The sequence below is a fragment of the Choloepus didactylus genome, chromosome 10, assembly GCF_015220235.1.
Source record: "Choloepus didactylus isolate mChoDid1 chromosome 10, mChoDid1.pri, whole genome shotgun sequence".
Lineage (NCBI taxonomy): Eukaryota > Metazoa > Chordata > Mammalia > Pilosa > Megalonychidae > Choloepus > Choloepus didactylus.
In genome coordinates this window covers 65,969,708-65,993,125 of record NC_051316.1, presented here as the reverse complement: position 1 = coordinate 65,993,125, position 23,418 = coordinate 65,969,708, and the positions used below count along the sequence as shown (strand labels likewise).

The 23,418-nt window shown below is 31.7% G+C and overlaps 1 protein-coding gene across 1 annotated transcript in view; it reads right to left on the bottom strand.

The window, feature by feature from the left end:
• Positions 1 to 23,418, bottom strand: part of CNTLN (centlein) — a 421,047-nt gene that overhangs the window by 78,563 nt on the left and 319,066 nt on the right. Inside the window, 5 exon segments of the mRNA XM_037797049.1 lie at positions 832 to 1,017; positions 1,616 to 1,753; positions 3,112 to 3,238; positions 4,664 to 4,761; positions 10,001 to 10,192. Of these exon segments, the coding sequence (XP_037652977.1) occupies positions 832 to 1,017; positions 1,616 to 1,753; positions 3,112 to 3,238; positions 4,664 to 4,761; positions 10,001 to 10,192 (741 nt within the window).

The following is a 23,418-nucleotide window of genomic DNA, read 5'->3' as shown; positions in this document are numbered from 1 at the left end:
TTTAGCAACTGTAACACAAGGCAGAGTAAAAGGCACTAAACAGAGGTATAAGCAACTTACAAGAGGATTGAAAGGGTTGGCACCAGTCACCAGATTTCCACCATTAGTGACCAGTATCTCTGAATACAGAGTCTCTCCTTAATTTCTCCAGAGGGGGTGAGGGAGGGATAATGCCTGATAATGTGTGGGGTGCTAATACAGTCCAGGGGTCTAACAGCTTCTTATAAGGACTTTCAAACAAATTACCTGCTTTAACCCTGTTTCTCTCTCTCCCTTAACAGTCCTTAAATGGTTCTTTGTTTAGCCCATTCCTGGGCTTTTCTGGGGTTCTCCCATAGTCAGGTAATTTCTAGATGGTACCTCCCTCAAGGCACTTTGCTTTGTCTTCCCTTTGTTCTACTAAGTCATTTACCATTCCTCTATCTATTCTCTGTCTTGATGGTTTGTGAATTGGGGATCAGGTATTTTCTAGCTTCATTGAACATGGAACAAAGTTTCTGGTTGTTCTTGGTTCGGTAAGTTTCAAAAGGAGAGTATGGTGGAAATAATGTAATTCTTTCATCTTTAAAGCCTGTCTTGACTACCAGAACTTGACATTAAACTGACATTAAGAAAGGAATATTAACAATAGAGTAGAAAATTTAAAACTCAAAATATAAGAATAAATCTTTCATAGAAAAATCTTAAGCAAAGTTGCAAGTAGCATAGGAGAAGACGATTGTGAGATGGGAAAGCAGTTACTTCAAAGTATTCCCCAAATCATCTGAACTAGGCCACTACCTACTCTGCTGGAAGTAAAATACTAATTAGTAAACCACACATAATTCAAACCTTTACAAATATGGTGAATTCTTCTACTTTCTCATTGGCTAACAGCAATTTCTTCTTTGCACCTTCTAGGGCCTGCTCACTTTGCATTGCTAATCCTTGAAGCTGCTTTGATGCTTCTGTTTCAATTTTTGCCATTGCGGATTCAGTTTCATTTACTCTGGATACTAGTAGAGTAAGCCTGAGCTCCTGCAGAAGATCAGTAATCACAGAATTTTTTAGAATGTCACACACAGATTTGGAAGAGTTAGTTATACACATCAGATATGGAACGTGTTCTATTATTCTCTAAATAGACAGATAGGTATAGATTGATTGATTTGGGTAAAACTGATGATTGTTTTTATTTTCAACAAAATATCCTGAGCACATATTGTCATATATTCATTATCAAAATAAGTTTATGCTTTTTAAAAATGGTAAATCATTAAAGACATGGAAACTACTTTAGACCAAAAGATCCTATATATCAAACGGAAATATTTAATTAGTTTCAGTTTAGGCGGACCTACAAAATGTATGCCCACTTGTATAAATGCCAGTTCTCAATAATAGTTTTCATTTATTAGAAATTATCAAGATAAAAAAAATCTGTCTTCTGTTATACAGTACTATCCTTAATATTAAATAAATTTTCAGTGTTTCATGTAGAGATATGTGTTCTTTACAATTATCTTAAATATTTAAGTTGCTCATCATAGTTTTAGGGAGGAAAAAATGACAAGCTTAAAACTAAAAAGGATATTGCTATATTCTACCTCTAAGCTAAAACGTTCTAAAGACATACCTTTTTTTCTAACTCCTCTTTAGTTTTCTGATACATCTGTTCATACTGCAACTTCTCTTTCACAGCAACATTAAGTCTTTGCTTTAGTGAATCCATTGATACCTTCTTATTAGAACACTCTTCAGTTAATGTCTTCACCTATAGTAAAAGCATAAAGGTAATAATTACTGGTAAAGGCATTCTAGTAGTATACTTTGTTTGAACAAAGAACCAAATGAATACATGATTGAGTTCAATTCCATTTATTTTCTCATAGGTAGTATGAGATTCAAGTGATATAAAATTTGCAGAACTCAGAATGAATGAGACTAAGAATACTTAAATCATAGGCAAAAGAGAAATTGCACAAAAATGTATGAATACTAGTATTTATAGTCTTCTACCTAATAATGCAATATTAATTTTAACTACATATCTTTAATTACTAACTTAAACTTCCTTAGATAGGATATGATTGTTTTTGATCCTTAAAGAAGCCAAATTATGGGTAACTTTTAGTTGTATTTTTCAATGTATATATAACATACCTTTTAAGATGAAAATAGATAAGTAATGGGGCATACTTATTATACATTCAAAGAGTAACACAAGAAATTTTTTTTTCAGTTTAATACCACTAAAGATATATGATGGCCTATACAAAGATTCTAAGACTATATCTGAAATGATTATCAAAGTTAAAAAATGAGAAAAATTTAAAGGGTAATAATGAAAAAAATTTTAGGGAGTAATTACAATTTATGTGGATGCATGCAGGACAAAGCAAAAGAAAATGCGTAGACATTTCTCTTGAACCTTAAAAATTTTCTCTCATAAGTGACTTTGGGCTTAATAGATACTTATACTCCAACAAGGAAAATAAGGGAGACACTCTCTTTGGGATCAGACACCATTTACTGAAGGCCAGAGCACAAGCTGCTTTATAAGTTGTGCAAACAGTGCCTTTTTTTCCCAAAAAGTATATCTTAATCATCAAATTGCTCATTTCTAACCTGGGGTCAGATATTATACAACTATCTTAAATACATATCCCTGCCCATGCACTGAGTTAAGTATATACAAGAAAAACTGTATACTGATTATAGAGCTTCTGATAGATACTTGTTGTCAATTCTTTTCCTTTAGAAATATATGCATGATTCAATCATTATAAATTGTCATTTTGAATAACACAAAATATTTAATAAAATGTAATTATAATAAATATTAAATGGATTTCAGAAATGTTAAGGATTGAAAACAATTGCTTGATTATCTTCTCAAGGAATATTTATTAAAAAAAAGAGAATGTGGTTATATTATGTATCAGATTTTGGAGTCTTGAATGGAAAAACAAATAAAGTACTTTAAAAAAATGTAATTATTTAACAGCATATACATATTCTTTAGTATGAGTATTTTCTATAAATTTATTAGGATTGAATATTCAAGTTGATAAAATGAGTAGTAGTAGGAAAGCAAACTTTTTTTACTGCTAGTGAACAAAAAATGGATACCTTTTTTTCAAGATTTTCTAACATTTCATTAATACTCTCATTACTTTCCAAGTTTACTTTCTGTCGAAATTTCAAGTCCTCTATCAAATGTCTTTTCATGGTTATATCCCTCTCCATTCGAGACACCCTTGAAAAGAAAGATATTTTATCCAGATTGATAGAAAATATTTTAAAAGCAGTAAAATCCTACATATTATCCAATGTTAAACCTACTGTTACTTTTTTAGTGCTATCTGCTATTAATGAAATTAAGTTAGTAAAATCAATTGTATTGGATTTTGCAATGCAAAATGTTGCTCTATTAATACTTTGGGTACTTGTAAAATTTATAATCTAGCTGTGATTTGGTTATTATAGTACTACATATATGTTTTAAAATTAAAAATAGAATAACATTCTTGCATTGCTAAGAAAACTCTAAATGTATTTGGGAATAATAAAAAAGCATAATAATGGTAAGAAGCAATCCTCTACATAAATAAATGTGTAAAATCTTGTAATATGTAAAGAAACTAAAATGAGGTATGAGATCTTCTGATTTAATATCAGTTGTGATCATCTGTCATCGTTTAGCTTAAATTGATAAAATATTAAGCATAAAAAGATGGCTGCAATGACAACAAATACTACAATTCCCACCACCTCTAATACCTACTACTAAGAACAACAATAGCTAACATTTATTGAGTGCTTACTATATGCCAGGCACTGATCTGAGTGTTTTACATATATTAACTAATTTTATCCTCTTAAGAAGCCAATGAGTTAATACTATTAAATTGAGGCAGTGACTGGATAAGCAACTTGCTCGAAGTCACAGAACTAGTAGGTAAAGGAGCCAAGAATTCCAAGAGTGTATTGCTCTAGAATTTCACTGTTAAACAATACACAAGGCTTCCTCTTAATCTATAAATAAATTTCACGATATACATGGGTATATACAAGGTATAATGTATGTGTACGAAATATATATATATCTTAAATTCTCAATGACACGCTGGAGTTCTATCTAAACATATCATCTCCTAAGCTTTAGTACAGCTATAAAAAATACAGAAAAAATTATTTTGATTCAATGGGACAGAAAACTTTAAAAACTCATTTTATTAATAAATACATGAAGTACAAACTTTCTTAACCTCCAGTTTTTTAAAAATAGAATACATTTTCATTTTTCTACTTTAGCCTTATAAGCTTAGGCATTAAGTTCAATAGGTATCAATCTACACATATCTTTTTGATCCAAATAATTGCCACATTTTAAAGTTTTCTTCATAGTCTTTGAGGTCATTAATTTATATTCATTCAAAATTAAATGTTTACTCTAAGAAGGGAAATCTAACTTTAAATAATCTTACTCTAATAAAAAATAGTAGTCAACTTATTATTAATCAAACTATATGTAATACTCCTTAAAATTTCATCTTACATAGACTTAAACATGAAGGACCGAAAACTTCATTTTTAAGGGCTTGGTACTGTTTCTTGGGTTGCAATGTTTAGTAAAGTTACTTGCCACTTGGTGGCACCAAATACAATGGACAGAACATACTTTTCATGCATTTCCTTTATGTGTTCTTCTTTTGCTAGAAGTTCGAATTTCAGAGACTTCACATTTGATGACTGTTTAGTGAGTTCATTAGTTGAATTCTAGATTAAAAATAAACATAATTTCAATACACTCTTTAATCTCTGTCTTAAAGTGGCATAAGAATAAATGTCACTCTTAAGAATAATAAATTTGCAGTAATTATGATTACAATGAAAATGAAAAATTTTTAATTTTTAAATGCTTTTTTTGAAATGTTCTAATAGAAATAATATAGAAATACTAAAATTTGTATATAACCAAAATATGTTAAGGAACACAGTCACGTAACAAGTGCTAATAGTTCACAACTACAATACACTTATAAGAAATGTGAATTGTCTGCATAAAATTTAAATGTGTATGTGATGAATTAATTTAATTTAAATCACTTACAACTAATGCTGGGCTTAATAATAACCTATAACAGATTAAATATGGTGAAAAACGCTTTGCAGCTCCTCCCATCAAGATGTGGAATCCATTTCCCCAATCTTTGAATCCCTTCTGGCCTGTGATTTTGACCAATAGAATGTGGCAGAAATGACACTGACAGTTTCAGATCCTGGATCTTAATGGCTTGTGGCTTCCACTTTAGCCCTCTCGGAATGCTGCCCTGAGATGGCCTTGCAAGGAAGACAGGTGAGAGGCCATGTGGAAGAATACCAAGGTGTATCCTTGCTGTCAGTCAGCCACCAAATGTGAGTGAGGCTGTTTGGACCTTCTAGTCCAAGTAATTCTCTGACTTAAAAGAATGCAGATATATGAGGGAATCCAGAAGAGACAAGAAAAAGAACTGCCCACTCAACTCCCTGAATCATGAGAAACAATAAAATGTTATTGTTTTAAGCCACTACGTTTTGGGATGTTTTGTTAGACAAAGATAGATAATTGATAAAAGAACCTCATGAATACCAAACACTTCTTTACTTCAAATATTAATAATGCTACTTATTATTAAGGTGTTTACATATCATTAAGTTTTTCAAAGCAGAACAGCTTTGGGATATTTACTGTCTTCACAGAGCCCGAGGAAGTAACTAGAGTGTTAGGACACCTAACTTTCAATTTTCACTCAAGTTCCAATTGAATATGTAATCTGATACATCACTTAGTCTTTTTGGTATTTTAGTTTGTCCATCCCTTACAAGAGTGTGTTGACATATTTACATTATCTCATTTGTTAAATTTAAAATTATTATATTAATATAAAAAGAATAAAATATGATGGTTTAAAAATATTTGGACTAGCCCTTTTGCTAATCTTTCTATTAACTATAATCAATTTTTCTATTAGATCTATTCCCAGATTTGACTCTTTGACTTAGGCTAAAAAAATAAAACCATTAATCATGCAAGATAAATGTGAACAAATTCATCAGACAGACTTTAAACATCTCATTGGTATAGAATCTGTAAATAAAAAGTATGAAAGAATTTTCTTTAAAAACCTAGGATAGCAAAACATGGCAACTGTATTGAATGTTACGTTTTGATCAAATGTGCGTGTAAAGCAATCTAAATTTGAACCATATTTTGCATGGTTAGGGTGATAAATACTGTCTTATTCTGCTGAGAGAATAAAATATTCCACACTAGTGAATTTACCAGATAATTGAAGCTTCTGCTTCATTACTCTTAAATTCTTTCTGGAATGATATATGACATAAATAAAAGGTAACAAAATATTCTTATCATGTAAATGTTAATTAAATATATTGTGATTATATACTTATGTGCTTTCTTTGACAGTATAATATAAACATAAATGGCTATTTAATCCTACTCTATATGGTCCCAGGCTGCAGTGTTGTCTAATTTTTATTTACCTTAACATTTTTATGTTTATTTTCTCTCAATTGTTAGCTTGTTATCTGCAATTTCCTGCTTCTGTCAATATTCTTGTCTAAAAACCATAATCCTGCCCCTTAATATGCATACTTCTAATTCGCTGCTTTTAACATATTTTCTGCTGAGAAAAATAAACTTATTGAAACTGTTTAAAACAAAAGGCAGCAGGAAGTGAATGACGCATGACAGTATCTTCAGTGGAATGAATTAGGTGGATTTTAAGGTAGCTGTTTGTGCCTTTTCTGTTTTTAGACTTAAGTCTGTATTTTAGGTGGCTGAAACTTTATAACTTTCACTTTTGGATAACTGAGGAATTACTGAATTATAATAGATTAAAACAATGTAGATCAATATATATTTTTTCCATAATCTCTAAAACTGAGTTTAATTTATATGTTATTTAAATACTTTCCAAATTGTCTTTAAATCCATTATTTCATTTGAGCCTCAAACTAACAAATTGGGTAAAAATGATATTGTTAACTCTGTTTTAGACATGATTTCTTTAATCAGGTCCCATGGGCTAGTGGCTAAAATGTGATCAAAACCAATGTCGCTGGACCCTAATCATTCCCTGTGACACAATATTTATTCTACAGCTTGACTTAACAACTGGTGTAAAACACATATTTCAAAAAGGTGTTAATAATAAGGTAGTATATGGGAATCCTGTATTTTATTCATGATTGTTCTGTAAACCCACAACTTCTCTCTAAAAAAATAAAAAAAATTGGCTCCCAATGAAAACAAATCATATACTGTAATTAGTAGGCTGTATTGTTCCAAAATTCTATCAATCCGGTAGGCAAAATAGAAGAAATACTTATGAACGCAAGCTGAGCCAGGACTTCAGACATTGCCTTGTGCCAGATCTGACCAAACGGCTTAGAAAGCTGACCAATCAAGGGCAGTGTATATTTGATGATAATATATAGTATATATTTGCTGATAATTGGGAATATTTTTAAATGTCCCTGATAAGTGAAAGAAGTGTAAAAAAGTTATCTCCACCTCACATTTTAAAATTTCCATAAACATGGGTATTTATTTGGAAGAAAAGAGGTAAAAATTAAGAATTCATCCTAGTTCAAGCTTTCCTATATTAAGTTTACTGAATTTTTAAAAAATTTGCATAGTGTAATGATTTAGAGCATGGTCTCTGGTGCCAGATGGCTTGAGCTCTAATCTCTGCTCTATCACTTGGTAGCTGTGTGACGGTGAGCAAGTAACTTATTCTCTCTCAGTCTCAGTTTTCTAAACTGTGATGTAAGAAAAAGAATAGAACCTATCTCACAGGGTTGAAATGAGGAGTAAATGAATTTATATAACTCTAAATATTTTATTTTCTATGTCCATGTAGTTGGGTAATATGAAGATACATGTCTAACATGAGTAAATATTAAGATATAGAAAATAAATGCACATCAGTACTCTAATAATACTGAATGAACTAGGGATATCTGAGACATACACATAATAAATTATGTAGAAAAATCAAATATTAGTTGGATAAAATTAAAAAGATATATGCACACCTTTAATAGATTCATATCTAGCCATTTTTCTCAATTAAGTATTAAAATTATCAGCTAGAAAATAAGTTATTTCTTAGTAAATATTGTGTTAGCAGTTTGACATCAAAACAGAAATTTGTAGTAGCAGAGAGTACCTGGTCTCCCAGGAAATTTCCATATTAAGACATATTGTTCCTAGAAAGCCTGTCAGTGTTCCAGGACTACAGGCTAGATTTGTACAGTTACTTCAAAATGACAACAATCATTGGTCCAAATTGCTTTAGGCACTTTCTTTAGTTGCCCTTCCTGACTCACACCTTCCTCCAAAGCCAGAGATATATTTATATATGGGTAAAAACTATACCATGGAAAACTATAATACTAATAACTTAGAGATACTCATATGTTGCCAGTTATGACCAAAAATTGTTAGACCATTTGTAGTATGTGAATCAATAAAGAAAAATAAAAATCAACCTAAAACTATTAACAATTTTGAAAAGTTTAGAAGTCAGATCAGATGTTCTGACATTCAATTTTATCTTGGTAAAAAAAAGTTATGTTAGGACCATGAAGATTTAAGCTAAGAAGGATCACAGAATTATGTATTAAAGTCTCTGTGGCAGATAAGATCAAAGAATATTTCAACAGTTTCATCCTTGTATATGAAAACTAAACACTGAAATTACAAAAATAATGCTTTAAAAGTACATATTTAAGGCAAATTAATGAATTATAACTAAAATATTTTGCTTAAATAATAAAAATTGATTGGAATAATAGTGATTAGCATTGATTGGAATGTTTCTTGAATACTATCTTCTTCAGAGAGTTTTCATGGGGAAACTGATGTGGGGAACCTGTCTCAACTTTAACATTTTATAAGTTTAATACACTACATAATATAAATATGGGAAAAATGGCTGTGCAAGTTCTGGAGCATGCATCTTCTCTTAAAATGTGTTTCTGTTTCTGAAAAGAGTGGAATAAAATGTAAAACTTGAACATAATCTAATCAGTTTCTATTAGTAATCATTCACTTAAAATCCTATTATTTGAGAGTACACACACTATATTTTGGATCGAAAACAACTATGAATCCTATGAATCTATTTAACAATTCAATATTCCAATATCCTTTTAACAGTCGTGGTTACTCCATTCCTAATGCGTTGTGTACATTTAAATCAGAAGTTTCTTTCTAATGACTCTCATTATAGCCGTCATACATGGTCCCTTTAGCTTCTAGCTAGCAAGCCCCACTGAAGAAAATAATTAAATAAGATTTGCAAGAAATAAATGAGCTGGTTTTAAGCAGCATGAAAATGAACTTTCCAATTAAGACACACGAAAATTTAGGCCAGGCTTACTTTTAGGTGGTTGACGGTTTTACCCGAGATACAATTCTTTATAAATAGGAACACTGCTTTTTATTTTCTCAGGTTCAACTTGCTAAACCTTTTTTACCAAACCACTCTTGCTCTCTGCTTCTTCTCACCTCTTCTTAAGTTTCCTCCTCCCTCTCCACCTCCAACTAACAAAGACAAAATTAAAATTGTAGCCCGTTTGTAAAGGAAAGCAATTCTGTTTATGTTGATATATTATATGATTGAACAGAATTTGTTCAGTAGAGGGAGGAGTGAAGAACAGAGAAGAATGAAGTAGTAGAGCAGAATGAAAATGGCCAGTTTATATCAACTCCTAAATTAGGATTTTATGGAGTCTTGCCATTTTTCTTCAGAGACAAGTATTACAAATTACCAGATAAGAATCTACTAGGCTAAAACTGAATAATGAGGTTGAATGTAGTAATAAGAATTTTTAAATTATTTATAACATAATTTTTTATTAGTAGAATTAAATTAGAATTGAGATAAACATGTCTGAAAATTCAGTAATTTAATACATATTTCATACTTCATAAACTTTAAATCACCTTTAGTTTACACTGCAGTTGCTTCAATTCCAAATCCATGCTCCTTGAAGGAGCAAGTGATGTAACTTGTATCCGTGGAACTGTTGCCCGCGTTACTTCTTCTGCCAAACTTGTAATTTCAGATGAGGACTCTAATTTCTTTAGCAAATCTTCTTTTTCTTTCCGAAGCTCAGCCAAATCCAAATTTAGTTTCTTTTTTAGAGAAAATAAATATAAATGTATTATAAAACAGTAATATTTAATCTAACAATTGTCAGCATAAAAATCTACAGGTAAGAAAATAAGAAAAGAATTAAAAGTAATAAAATTATCATAAAATATTACAAAATTGTAAACATCTGACTTTTGCATAACATTGCAGAGCTTGTAGAGGTTAAAACAAAAGGGTCTAGTTGTATTCAACATCTTTTGTTTGCTAGTCTTTACTCATGGATGTGTTATTTCTTGCCTTTGCATATACATGGGTGAGCCAGAGACTCACAGATTTGATAACCTTGACTTCAGGGCTGATGTACTTAACTGGTAAAAGCCAAGCTGGAGCAGGATGGGATAACAGATGTTAGTTGTTTATTCCACTGGGTAAGCCTTACCACCCTATATAGCAGCCAAAATGCTTCTCATTTAGCAACATAAATGTTAAGTCCAATTAACAGACAAGGCTTGTTAGGAATTTAGTTCAAACAGCATGCAAAGAAACTCAGTCTTACGCACTTGATTGACAGTTGACAAGTCCTGTTTGTAATGGAGGAGGTAGAATTGCACTAAATTCCTTATATTTGAATTTTTAATAACGAAAACATTTTACTAAATGACATACGAGCAGTTATTTTTTATGAAAGATGATAAAAGAAACCATCTTTATGTTAGCTTTCATTCACCAATCTGTAGTCAGCAAAATGCCACCAAGCTGTAATAGCCTAACAACTCAGAGCTCCTTAAGAGGATAGCTATACTAATATTTTATTATTCCAAAGAAGTGTATAATACGGTAGTTTAACATAAGGAACAATTAGACAAAATGGTACTGAAATCTCTAAGGGGGAAAAAAAATCTTTTTTTGTTAAGAATTCCAATTAGAAACAGCAAAAAATGTAGCTAAAGTATGCAATAGTATAAATATGGGACATAATGAGTCATTTAAATATTATATTTAAGCACAACTTCTAGAAACTATATCAATAAATCCATTATTACATGCATATTTGTATATGCATGTGCATATTTTAAAAATATATGAATATTTCAGATCATGGATTTAAAACTGGGGCTTAATATATTTGAGATTAAACCATGAAATAAAAGTATATTTTGGTGAAAAAAATATTCTTTGGTTAGATTTTAGCTTTAGATTTTAAAATGTGATTTTATAAATTAAAAAAATATATATTTACTCATGAATTGTCCCCAAAGTACCTCATTATTAATATCTAAAACCAAATTCATAATTTCCTTAAGCCTGACAATCTTCCTGGTTATCCAAGCTTGAATCCATATCTCTCCCTGTTTATTGTCTATGCCCAACCACATGAGGTTCTATAAATTAAGTAATGTTTCTCATATTCACTCCTTTCTGCCATTGTCTTAATGCAGACTCTCATTCTACTAAGACTTTGCAGTAGTCTTCCTCCTACTACCCTCAACCTTTCCCTACCTTCAAACAGTCTTACACAACTTCCTAAAACAATGTAAACCCGTTATTCCCTTATTCAAAACCCTTCAGGGGTTCCTCACCCCAACAGAATAAAGTTCAGATGTGTTTGGGTGATAAACGTCTTAAGGATTTAGCTTCAATCTGTGTCTCAGTCACACTTCACCTGATGTACAAGCTTGCCTACCAGACCCCAAGCCTGTATGGCATTTCGACAGTGTTAAATCTATACATGGTCTTCCCTTCTTTGACAGGCAGTTTAATATTTCCTCCTTCATGAAGCTGCCTCTGTTCTTCCTTTTTTCTTCAGCAAAGTACCTTCTCAACTGTCTTAGCTCCCATAGCACTGTGCCTGTTCCTAGTAAATTTTAAATCCTTGAGAGATGATTGTATCTTTCTTTACCTATGGATAGCATCTAAAACAATGCCTTATGTATAAGAATGAAAAGAAAGGTTTCAAAAGTTCAAGTCTCCCTATTGTAGTATAGATGGTGCTATAAATACACATATCGTATTCAGCTTGTATCTATAATCTATTAGTTCATCACTGTATAAATTAAAGTACAATTTTATTTACAATTGATGAATTAATTACGCTTTTACTCCAGTAGTATGCACCAAAGTATTTCTCAATTCTGCATCTACCCTAGACTTTTTGAGATTTCATTTTGGTAAGACATTAACTCATGGCTACATTCTAGATGGAATCTCAGGCAACATAGTAGACTAAACATTGGTGAGGCTCTTTTATTCCCATGAACAGCTCTGGGTGGCTTTTCTCATTTGATAAACATGGTATGCCATTAAATTTATCTATTCATTCCACATTGGCAGGTCCTGGTACTAAAATGTGTCCTTCATTGAGGAAAGACCAAGTCAATAAATATGTTTTTCAAAAAGACAACTGTACGTAAATTTCAATTTAACAATATAAATTTTTATTAAATGAAGACAACACTGAAATTATGCAGATGGTAAGCAAAATGACTTGTACTTTATTAAAACATGTTTTTATTAAATAATATGAATTATCTACAATCATTAAAACACATTTCCAATATTAAGTGTAAAAGAAATGCTAGAAAGCACCAGTTTTTGAGGAAATATGGAAGTCAATATTGCCTAAATGTTTGTCAAGATATATATATAGTCTATGATTAGCTACCTTTGGGTAGACTTTGGAATTTTGAACAAATAATTATGGCTCTATTACTAACTTATCTCAGTTTATGAATACTGTGTCTTATTTAAGAAATGAGGAATATATTTTCTTTTGCTTATACTTGGATTGGTCTGAGAGACTATTTTGTGGGCATCCTTATTAGAAAAAGATTGTGCTATAAAATCTACCAATAAATTAAAATTATTCTTAAAATTGTTATTTTCTTTTCATCAGTAGCATGATTTCTATTTCTATGTTATTACCTTTCCATCCCCAAAGATTTTAAAAAAATCTTTAAGCCATTTGACATTGTGAAATAATAATAAGACCCACATGGGAGAAGAGTCAATTTCTGGATTCTAGTTCTGAGTCTATTGCTTACTAGCTGAAGGACACTGAGCAGACAAACAACTTTTGAATGGAGACAATGCTTGCCTACCCAACCACAGTTATTGTAAGGACATAATTAAAAAATAATTGTGACAGTGCTTGGTCAGTTTTAACTGTGCAGCATTACTGTTAGCATTATTCTTCTCGTTAACGCTTCCATATAGAGTCTGAGAAGTGTCTTAACCCAGGCTGAGGTTCTAGATTAATAAAAAAGCATTTGTGTTTAATATATGTATATAATACTATTACATTTTCTCCCATGTCACAAATTTTATTTTGTCTCAAGTCATACTTATTTGTTTAATATCAATTTAGGATCCCTACTAGGCTACCAGCTCAATGAAGGCAGAAGTATTCCTTTGACTCTTCATCTCCCCAGCAGTGCAATCCTTCCACTATCTTCTAAAAGTCCATTTCAATTTTAAAGTTTACTTCAGTGGGAATAAGTACTTAGATTTTATACCAAAGGTTATAAAATAGAACTTAACAGTATATAAGGTTAAAACTAGATACTAATTATTTACTTAAATATAGCACTGAAGTTGCATAGATCTCTGAAAAGGAAAGAATAGCAACTGTAAAAACAGACAAGAAAAGGTTATACTGGAGGCTATATTCTTTGATATGAGTGCTGTGGTAGGCAGAATTCTAAGATGATTCCCAATGACCCATGCTCTTGTATATTTCCTTTTAAAGTGGGTGGGACCTGTGAATATGATGGGATATCACTCCCATGATTACAATACATTATACGGTAAAAGGGATTTTGTTCATGGATTCCTAATCTGGTGACTCTGAATTCATCAAAAGGAAGATCATCCTGGGTGGTCCAGTCCTTATCAGAGGGCTCTCCCTGAGGTCAGAGAGATTCTCCTTGAACAAGTAGGTGCCATGTTTTGAGAGGGCCTAATGGAAGGGGTCATTAGTTGGCTGGTAGCCAGCAAGAAAATGAAGACCTCAGTCCTATAATGACAAGAAACTGAATTTTTCCAACAAACATATGATTTTGGAAAAGGACCATAAGTTCTGAAAGGAGGGCAATCTGGCCGACACTTCAACTGCAACCTTGACATACCCTGAGCAGAGGACCCCACTAAGCCATGCTGGACTCCTGACTGCTAGAAACTGTGAGCTAATGAACATGTATGTTGTTTCTAAGCCACTATATTTGTGGTAATGTTACACGACACAGAAAATTAATACAAGCCCAAACCAAACCCTTTCTTGAACATATTTCTGTCACTTGGCTCCATCTTGAGCAAATATCCCTAACTCTATAGTGTATACTTTATATATCCTCACCCTGATTTAATTTTGTTTTTTCTATTATACTTTAATATTATTTTGACTTCTTCAATTCCTGAAAAATAAAACTTGTTCTATTTTCTATGCTAGAAATATAGATTGCCTCAACGAGATCTGCATTTTGTAGTTCAATTGCAAAGCAAAAAGCCTCTGGTCAGAAGTTTCCTTTTGCTGTTCTGAACAGTAATTGTGGAATTTCGTTAAGGAGAAAGAAGTCTTGGTCTACTCTCCCTTGTTCTCTGATATGGTATTTCATTCACAAATCATTTTCATCCAGAGCCCCAACATGACATCATCTAAAGGATTTGGATAGGAAGTATCTAAATTCAGAACCTGACAGTATCTATCATTCATTCACTTTACACATACTATGTGCTAAGTACTGTACTAACATTGTGTGTTAATGATAACAAGAGTTATGATTCTTGCCTTAAGGAAGCCACCAATCTATAATCTGAACATATTTAATGACAAATTGCAATTAGTGCTATGAAGATACAGAACAGGGAGTTATGGGAAGTGCTGCTGCCTTTAAATCCTATCTAAGAAATGCCGGCTACAGCCAGTTTCCTTCCATGTATCTCCAGATTTGTTTTGTTGAATGTGTCCTAGAAGCTAGGTACACCATTAAATGTCCTAGTCTAGATCTACATACCATCCTGTTTTCCAGTTTCTAATGTAGAGAAATTATCTGGCAGAACACTGGTGAGTGAACTGAGGGCAGTCCTAAGGAGACCAATCATCTCTCCTCCAGCAGGGAGTTTCAATAAACTTTTAACGTTTACTAATGATGAATTATTATCTGTACAGGTTAATGTAATACCCTGATACATCCCAGAGTATTTTGGGCAGAAATAAAAAAGTATTTGCAAAGTCCCCTTGAGGGACCAGGGAAAAATGAAGAAATATTAAACTTTCTCACCTGGGAAATTCCTGATATTCTCATAAGCACTAGGTACTCCCAATTTAATAAGTCAAGTCCTTGATCTGGGGACTTGCCTTATGAGACTTATTCCTGCAAAAGAGAAGCTAAGCCTACTTATAGTTATGCCTAAGAGTCACCCCCAGAGATCTCTTTTGTTGCTCTGATGTGGCCTCTCTCTCTCTCAGCCAATTCTGCACATAAACTCTCTACCCTACCTCCATGGGACATGACTCCTTGTGGTGTAAGGCTCCCTGGCAATGTGGGACATGACTCCCAGGGATGAGTCTGGCCCTGCATCATGGGATTGAGAATGCTTTCTTGACCAAAAGGAGGAAAAGAAATGAAGCAAAGCAGAGTTTCAGTGGCTAAGAGATTTCAAATAGAGTCAAGTCATTCTGGAGTTAATTCTTATGCATATATAGATAACTCCTTTTTAGTTTCTAGTGTATTAGAATAGCTGGAAGGTAATACCTGAATTTGTTGAACTGTAATCCAGTAGACTTGATTCCTGATGACTGTATACCTATATAGCTTTTATTGTGGGACCAAGTGATTGTGAAAACCTTATGCCTGACACTCCCTTTATCCAGTGTATGGGCAGATGAGAAATAAAATAAAGACCAAAAAATATATATAAATAATAGAGGGGATAAGGGGCATGGAAAGTTTTGGGTGTTTTTTAAATTTTTTTAATTTATTTTGGAGTAATGAGAATGTTCTAAAATTGATTTTGGCGATGAACGCACCTATATGATGATAAAGTGTCATTGATTGTACACTCTGGATGGATTACATGATGTGTGAACACAGTCCAATAAAATTGCATTAAAAATAATGAATTACCAGAAAAAATAAAACAAGGCCTACAGAAAATATCCTACATCCTAAATGGAGTAAAAGATTTAGAAAAAAAATCTGAAAGAATTGTTTGCCTAAAATATATACAAACACCACCCCCCCCAAAAAAAAATCAATACATTTTAAGATGCTTTCTTGATTCTTTAGTCTCCAAAGAACTAAACATCCCTTCATTCAATGGATACGATGCTACTGTAGCACATGTAAAAAATGCTTTTTGGTATTCAACTAGTTTAGGAGGAGTGCTCCACGTGAATAGAACAGGATGTGGATACAGCGCTTTACTTCTAATTAGAGACTAAATTCTGACCTAACATTTTTCCTGAACTAGAACAACCTATAGCATTCAAAGCACTGTTCAGTTCTTCTCATGTTTTTCACCACTGGACCAGAAACTTGAAGTAATGAACCATGTAAAACTTTTGGAAAACATTTTTAGTTGGGATAGTAGGAACTGGAAAGTAGAGACAAATGGAAATTCTAAAAAAAGATCAATCAAACATGAGGTTGAATGCCAGGGTTTCAGGAGCAGGGTTCCTAGAAAGTCCATGGAGGATATAGCTGGTTGGCAGAAGAATTCTCAATCCATGATGGGACAAAAGTTAGATGCTGCATGTTGTACAAGATCAATCAGTAATCAGAGTAAAAAGTGAGGATTAGTTTCTATCAATATCAAGGAGTGGGTCTCTAATTTTTCTTTCTCCTCTTGAATCCCAAAAGTGTAACAGCCAAAGTAAGGAAAAGCAATCAGGAGGTCTGCTTCCAATTACTTCACCAAAATCTCAAATCTTAAATGCTTAAGAATTAAAATATTCAACGAGGTTATTTAATGCTGAATGCAGAAATAAGTTCACATACATTCTCACAATCAGAATATTCTGGTTCATACTTAAGTAGAGGCAGCAATTTAAAAATCTTATTATTGTGACTTTAAGAAGTTATAACATAATAATTGAATTACCAGAATTAAAGTAAAAGAGACTGGAGAATAAATTCCAGTTGAACAGTATGCATGTAATTCTATAGGCAAGAGCTCCCTGGAATGTCACCAAGATCTTAATAATATTCTTCCCTCTTGTGAACAGAATCAATGCTTTTTGGTTAAAGAGAATAAAACCTGAATAAAATTCTGCATGTTCTCCATGTATAAGACTAAAAACATAGTCAATTAAAGCATTACGTGAGTTATGAAGAAAATTACATGAATTTCTAGGTGATTAACAGAAATAATTTTCATACAAGTACTTAAAAAAGATAAGTAGTTCAGATTAATAACTCTTTCAAGTTTATTAACAAGAGTTTTAAATTTAAAACATGAATTTTCCTTTGTTGTTCTTGAGATATTCAAGAAAAGGAATTAACACCCCCCCAAAAAAAGAACAAAGAACTTATGCAGAGATAGAATTATTTATGAACAAAATTTCTTATGAAAAATCTAAGTTACCACATCACTCATATAAACTATTTTTCTGACAAATGCAGTTATGAAAAGCCTACAGTATGTTTCACAAAATGTCAAGCCAATGAAGGTAATAGAGGACTTTCTACCAATGCTTTTGCTAGTAGTTAGACTTCAGTAGCCTTTAGAGACCATTAAGTACCCTTTGGCTAATTGGCCAATGGTAGATTAATCCTCTTTTTATTCTAGCAGCACTATTTTAACACCCTTTACACTCTGTCAGTGTAGTGTCTGAATGACAAAATAATATTGTGCATGAATAATAAGCAGAAAAGTTAAATTAACATTTCATGTTTCACATGCCATACCTACGTGTCAGAAGAACTTTCTTTTTAAGTCACTGACATTCAACTTTTTAAAACAACCTCATGTTGACATCTTATTGAGGTGAATCTTCCTAATTACTGCTAATTGCCTATCAAGAAAAAAACTCTTTTCGTGAACTGCAGTTGTCTAGTACAGATAAACCCATCTCCAGTGTGCACATTAAAGACAAAAGCATGACATCTGAGGTGCTACTTTATTATAAGGTCATACTAAATATGGCTTGCAATTAACAAAGAAGTTTTTTATGGTACTGAAAATGCCAATCTGTCTTGATGTGTTCAAATTAGATTCTCCCAAATAAATATGGCTATCTGGATAATGGATAAAAGATATGCTACTCTCAGTAACAGTTACAAGAAGTAAAAACATCCCTTATACTTTGTAATGTAAGTTCCAGTTAATGTCCAATTAAATAATTATTTGTAAATAAGTTTGAATATGATTTCTCAAAATGATAATCAACATTATTTCAAATGTCAAAATTGTTTTAAATGGCTTATTAATCTTTTATTTCTCTACAGTCCAAAATATTGAAAACATTTATATCTTTTAATTTGTATTAATATTTTTGACATTATAGGCATTTGCAGAGTTTATCTATGTGATACGAGCAATGTATTATGTTTCAAAATTAATCTCAATAACTAAAACAATTTTAACTGAATTGAAGTTGAATCACATCACTTAAACGTCTATCTCCACAACTATGGAAAAATAAGAGTAAAAATAAAAGCAAAATTTGAGAAATTAACTAATACAATTGAATTGCAAATACTTGGCTAAAATAGTTGGCTTATTCATTGGAAGAACTTACTTGTAGGTTTGCTGTTATTTCAAATTCTCTATTGAAGTTACTACAAGTCCCCTTGAAACCTAAATACCAAATACTAAATATGGAGATAGAAACTCAGAAGCAAAAGTATATCCAGAATGATTCATCATCATCATCATCACTACCAACAGAATTTCTCAATGTTCATACAGTAATGTTAGGAGTTTAGTACCAGCCTAGGGAAGGAAGCTTGACATATAAGGACCATGAGGTTGCAATGCATTCCCATTCTGCCTCCCTTCCTTAATAGGAATCAGATGGTTTTACATCTGATGCACCAAAGAAACTGAGCAATGTCTTTTGAACCCCTTTTTTCACTCTCCTCCTCCTGTTTTCTACTGCTTAAAGCTCATCTAATTTAACTTAGAAAACCTATTTTTCACATGTATTGTATACACCTCTTTCATTCTATTTCTTCTCCGTATGTCTTTTATAAATATATTTTTTTCTATTTCTTAAGTTGGTGGGAGCAGGAGGAAAAGAATCCAGCCAATTAAACTACCCAACCAATGGAGAAAAATGAGGAAAAAAAAATGCCAAATCACCAAAAATACTAAATGGTTTTTCACGGAGACATTAATACTGTATCTGTATTTAAGGAAAGAACAGCCATAAATTTTGAAGGGAAGTTATGGATAGTGACTGAGTTTTTGATAGTGAGTGAGTTATCAACAGAAGGTATCAAACTCTAGAATATCTGTAGAACTCTCATGAAGAATGCCTCATTCTACTCTAATTAAACTTGGTTTTCCTAAGCAACAGATTTCAATTCATTTTTAGTTTTTCTGTTCTAGTGGGATGATGTAACAATAGTATTACTTTTTATTATAATGTATTACTAAAAAAGACCTTTCTGCATTGGCCTAAAGAAACTAATCCCTATGTATAGTGTTGTTTCTAATGGTCAGTGAGAGTCTGGACAATTAAATATTGTTTAATACTTAATTCTTACATAGACTTTGAAAGAAAAGCATCAGTATTGATTAAAATAATTTTTGACAACTAAGACATTTCTAATAGACTAGATACACTTCTGAAATTAGTATTTTATAACATAAAGCATTTTCAATAAATAAGGCCTCAAAATAAGTTTATATATTAATGTTAAATTTATTTAAATAATAATTGAAACAATTCACAGAAATAGTGCATTATCACACTACTCTCAATCAACTATTACCAAGTTGGGTAATAAACCAAAAAGCTAAAAATCATCATTTGTGACTCTAATTTTCTATATTTAAGCTGGTGAAATGACATACATTTCTCAAATATTTCTCAAATCTTAATACTTAGAAATGAAAATATCTTAATGATAGAGTCATTAGCATTAGCCATGTGTCTTTTCTCAGCTGTACTACATCTAAGCTCTGCAAATAAATAACTTGGATGAAAGCCAGTGGGGAATTTAAAAAACCCTACAACTCATAACAAATTTAACAGCAGCATTACTAAGTACTCATATGATTTTGATTACATCTACTAGTATACCCCACCAAAATTCTCAGGGGAAACAATAACATTTTTCTCTATTTCCCATATGTTTCATAAGATTTAAGAGTAAAAACAAGTCCACTTTTTAAAAGAAGAGTTTTCATAATCTTTGGATTTTAATCAAATAACAATTTACTAATACCATTTAAAATGGGATTTTTACATTAAAAACTAAAGTATGTTAAAGTCACCAAAACAAAAAACAAAAAAAAAACAAACACGCTTTCAGAGCAGAGAGTAGAAATTTCTTTTCTAGGAGAAAAATAGAATCCAAATTTGGATTTGTATTGTGTTAATCAAATATTTCTCATAGATGTCATTGGATAGTTGTTTTTTCAACACTCTAAAATTTCATACAGGAACTTTTTTTCTGTGACCCTTCACTTCATTTAGACTTAATTATCTTCCATTTAACATATTCTTTCAGTAGTAAAGTGTGACTAACACAGTATGGTCACTCAACAACTATCTGATTCTGTCAGTTATATTATATATTAAGTATTATGATTCATATAGAATTTTATGGACAAGATAGTCTGGAAATTCTTTTTGTTTTTGTTAATTAAGCTGGTTTCTCTGTCTTCTAGATCCATGGTTCTCAAAGTAATTCTGTATTTTGGAAATTTGTGGGAGCACTTTTGAGTGCCAAAGACTGACCTGAAATGGGTGGGTGTCAGGAATACTAGATGTACTGAAATTGCCCTGCATCCTGCATGATTTAAAATTTCCTGCCAATTATTCATATAGGTGAAAAATATGCATATAATGAAATGAGTCTAAATCTTAACTCATAATTACATGTAAACAAAGTATTTTCCCCCATGGTCCCAGAAATGTAACTACTGTGTATATCAAGGGAAGATTGAAAGATGAGAAAGAGAAATCCCTTTCTTCTCTGGTGTGTAAGCTTTAAGGACATGAGCTTACTACATGGCCTATACCCATGGCTCTGGCCACATTGAGAGAGCTGATATGGGAAGAAGAGATGTGAGATGAAGAGAAGTACAGAATAGTCTCTACCCTTCTTGACACTATTCTCCTCAACTCATCCTTGATTTTGTGAGGTTTTTACTTATTATATTAGTTTGAGTTCAGTTTCTGTTATTGCTATCAACAGTCCTGCTAATACAACCTTTTAAGTGAAGTCCAACAACTTCTCAATTTTCCTATTTTCAACTCCTGTATGGCATCCAACCCTGCTGACCAACTCCTCTTTCTTGTTAAAAGCTTTCCCTCCTTTGTTTCTGTATTCCAGCACTCTCCTATTTCTCCTTCAGCTTTTCTGTACACTTCTTTTCATTCTCTTCTGATTCCTCTTCTTCCAATATATTAGACTCTCCCTAAACTTATCTTGCTGCAAAGATTTGTTCCACTACTAGCATTCTTTCTCTGCAATAACGGCATCAATAGGCCTCTTTCTTCATTTTTTATGAAATATTCCAAATAAACAAATGGGTTTATATAAAAAAAAATGCCATGAATACTTATGTGCCAACCATTCAACAAGAGAATATATTACCAATACAGCTGAAGGCCAGGAACCCTTCTTCTCACTCACCAGAAATAATCACAACTCTGAATTTGGTGTTTATCGATCCCTTACCTTTCCTTATACTTTTTGTACATATATATATATATTTCAAAAAAATGTATAGCGATTTTAAGACATTCCCTTTTCTCGTTTTAACCTCTTCAAAATTAGGATGCTCCTTCTATTCCCAGATACTTATAATTTCTATGACTTAAGCATCTTCTTAAAATTATATATTATGTTCACTGAAGAATATGAACCATATTGTTTTAGCATTCATTGATTTTATAGCCAACAATCTTACTGAAATATATTACGAATTATACTAATTGATCTTGAGATTCTTTACAGATATGCATGGCATCTGGAAGTAATAATGGTTTTGTTTCTTCATTCTAATATTTTTTTTATCTTTATCTTAATGCATTTGCTAGGCTCTCTACTACATGCATCAAAATATTCTCTGCATTTTAAATATGATAATTTTCTTCTTTTAATATGTTAAAGTACTGAATTGATAAATTTTCTACTGATAAATGAACCTTTTTATTTTTGTGATTATCCTTGTTTATTCATGAAATTTGTTTTTATACAGTGTTTCATTAGAATTGCTAATAGTTTTTATCTGTGCTCATAACTGAGATCAGACTTTAATATTCCTTCCTCATATTTTTCTGATCATACTGTGGTATCAAAGTTATTCTAGCCTCATAAAATGAAGAGGGATATGTTTCTTCCTTTTCTATTTTTTTTTTTTTTTTTGGAATTGTGTAAGCCTACTAGAACTTAAATATAAAACTCAAATTCAATTTCACCTAACTGTTCATAATATAGTCTTACCATTTCTTTTATTAACAGCTTTTTTGAGGTATAACTTTTGTACTGAAAAATGCATCCATTTTAAGAGTAGTTTGAATGTGAGTATATTTACAGATTTGTGCTATATGCTATTCCAATGCATGGATATGGCACATTTTATTTATCCTTTCATCAGCTGACAAACATTTGAGTTATTTCCATTTATGGGCAATTTTGAATAATGCTGCTATGAACATTCATGTACAAGTTTTTGCATGACCTTGTGTTTTCAATTCTTTTGGAATTGCTGGCTCATTAATATTTAACCTTTTAAGGAACTGGAAAATGTTCTCCCAAGTAGCTGCACCATTTTACATTCCTATAAGAAATTTATGAAGGTTCCAATATCTCCACATCCTCACCAACACTTGCTATTGTGTGTCCATCCATCAGTCTCAATGATTCAGCTTTTGATTTTGTTGACCATGTTTTGCCTTCTATAATATTAATTATTATACTTACCTTAGCATTTCCTTCTATTTACTTTGGGTATATGCAATTTCTAACGTCTTAAATTGAATGCTTAGCTCACTAATTTTTAGTCTTTTTCTAGTCTTAATATTAGCATTTCAGAATATAAATTACTATCAGTACCATGCTAACTTCATTGTACAAATTTTAATACTTAG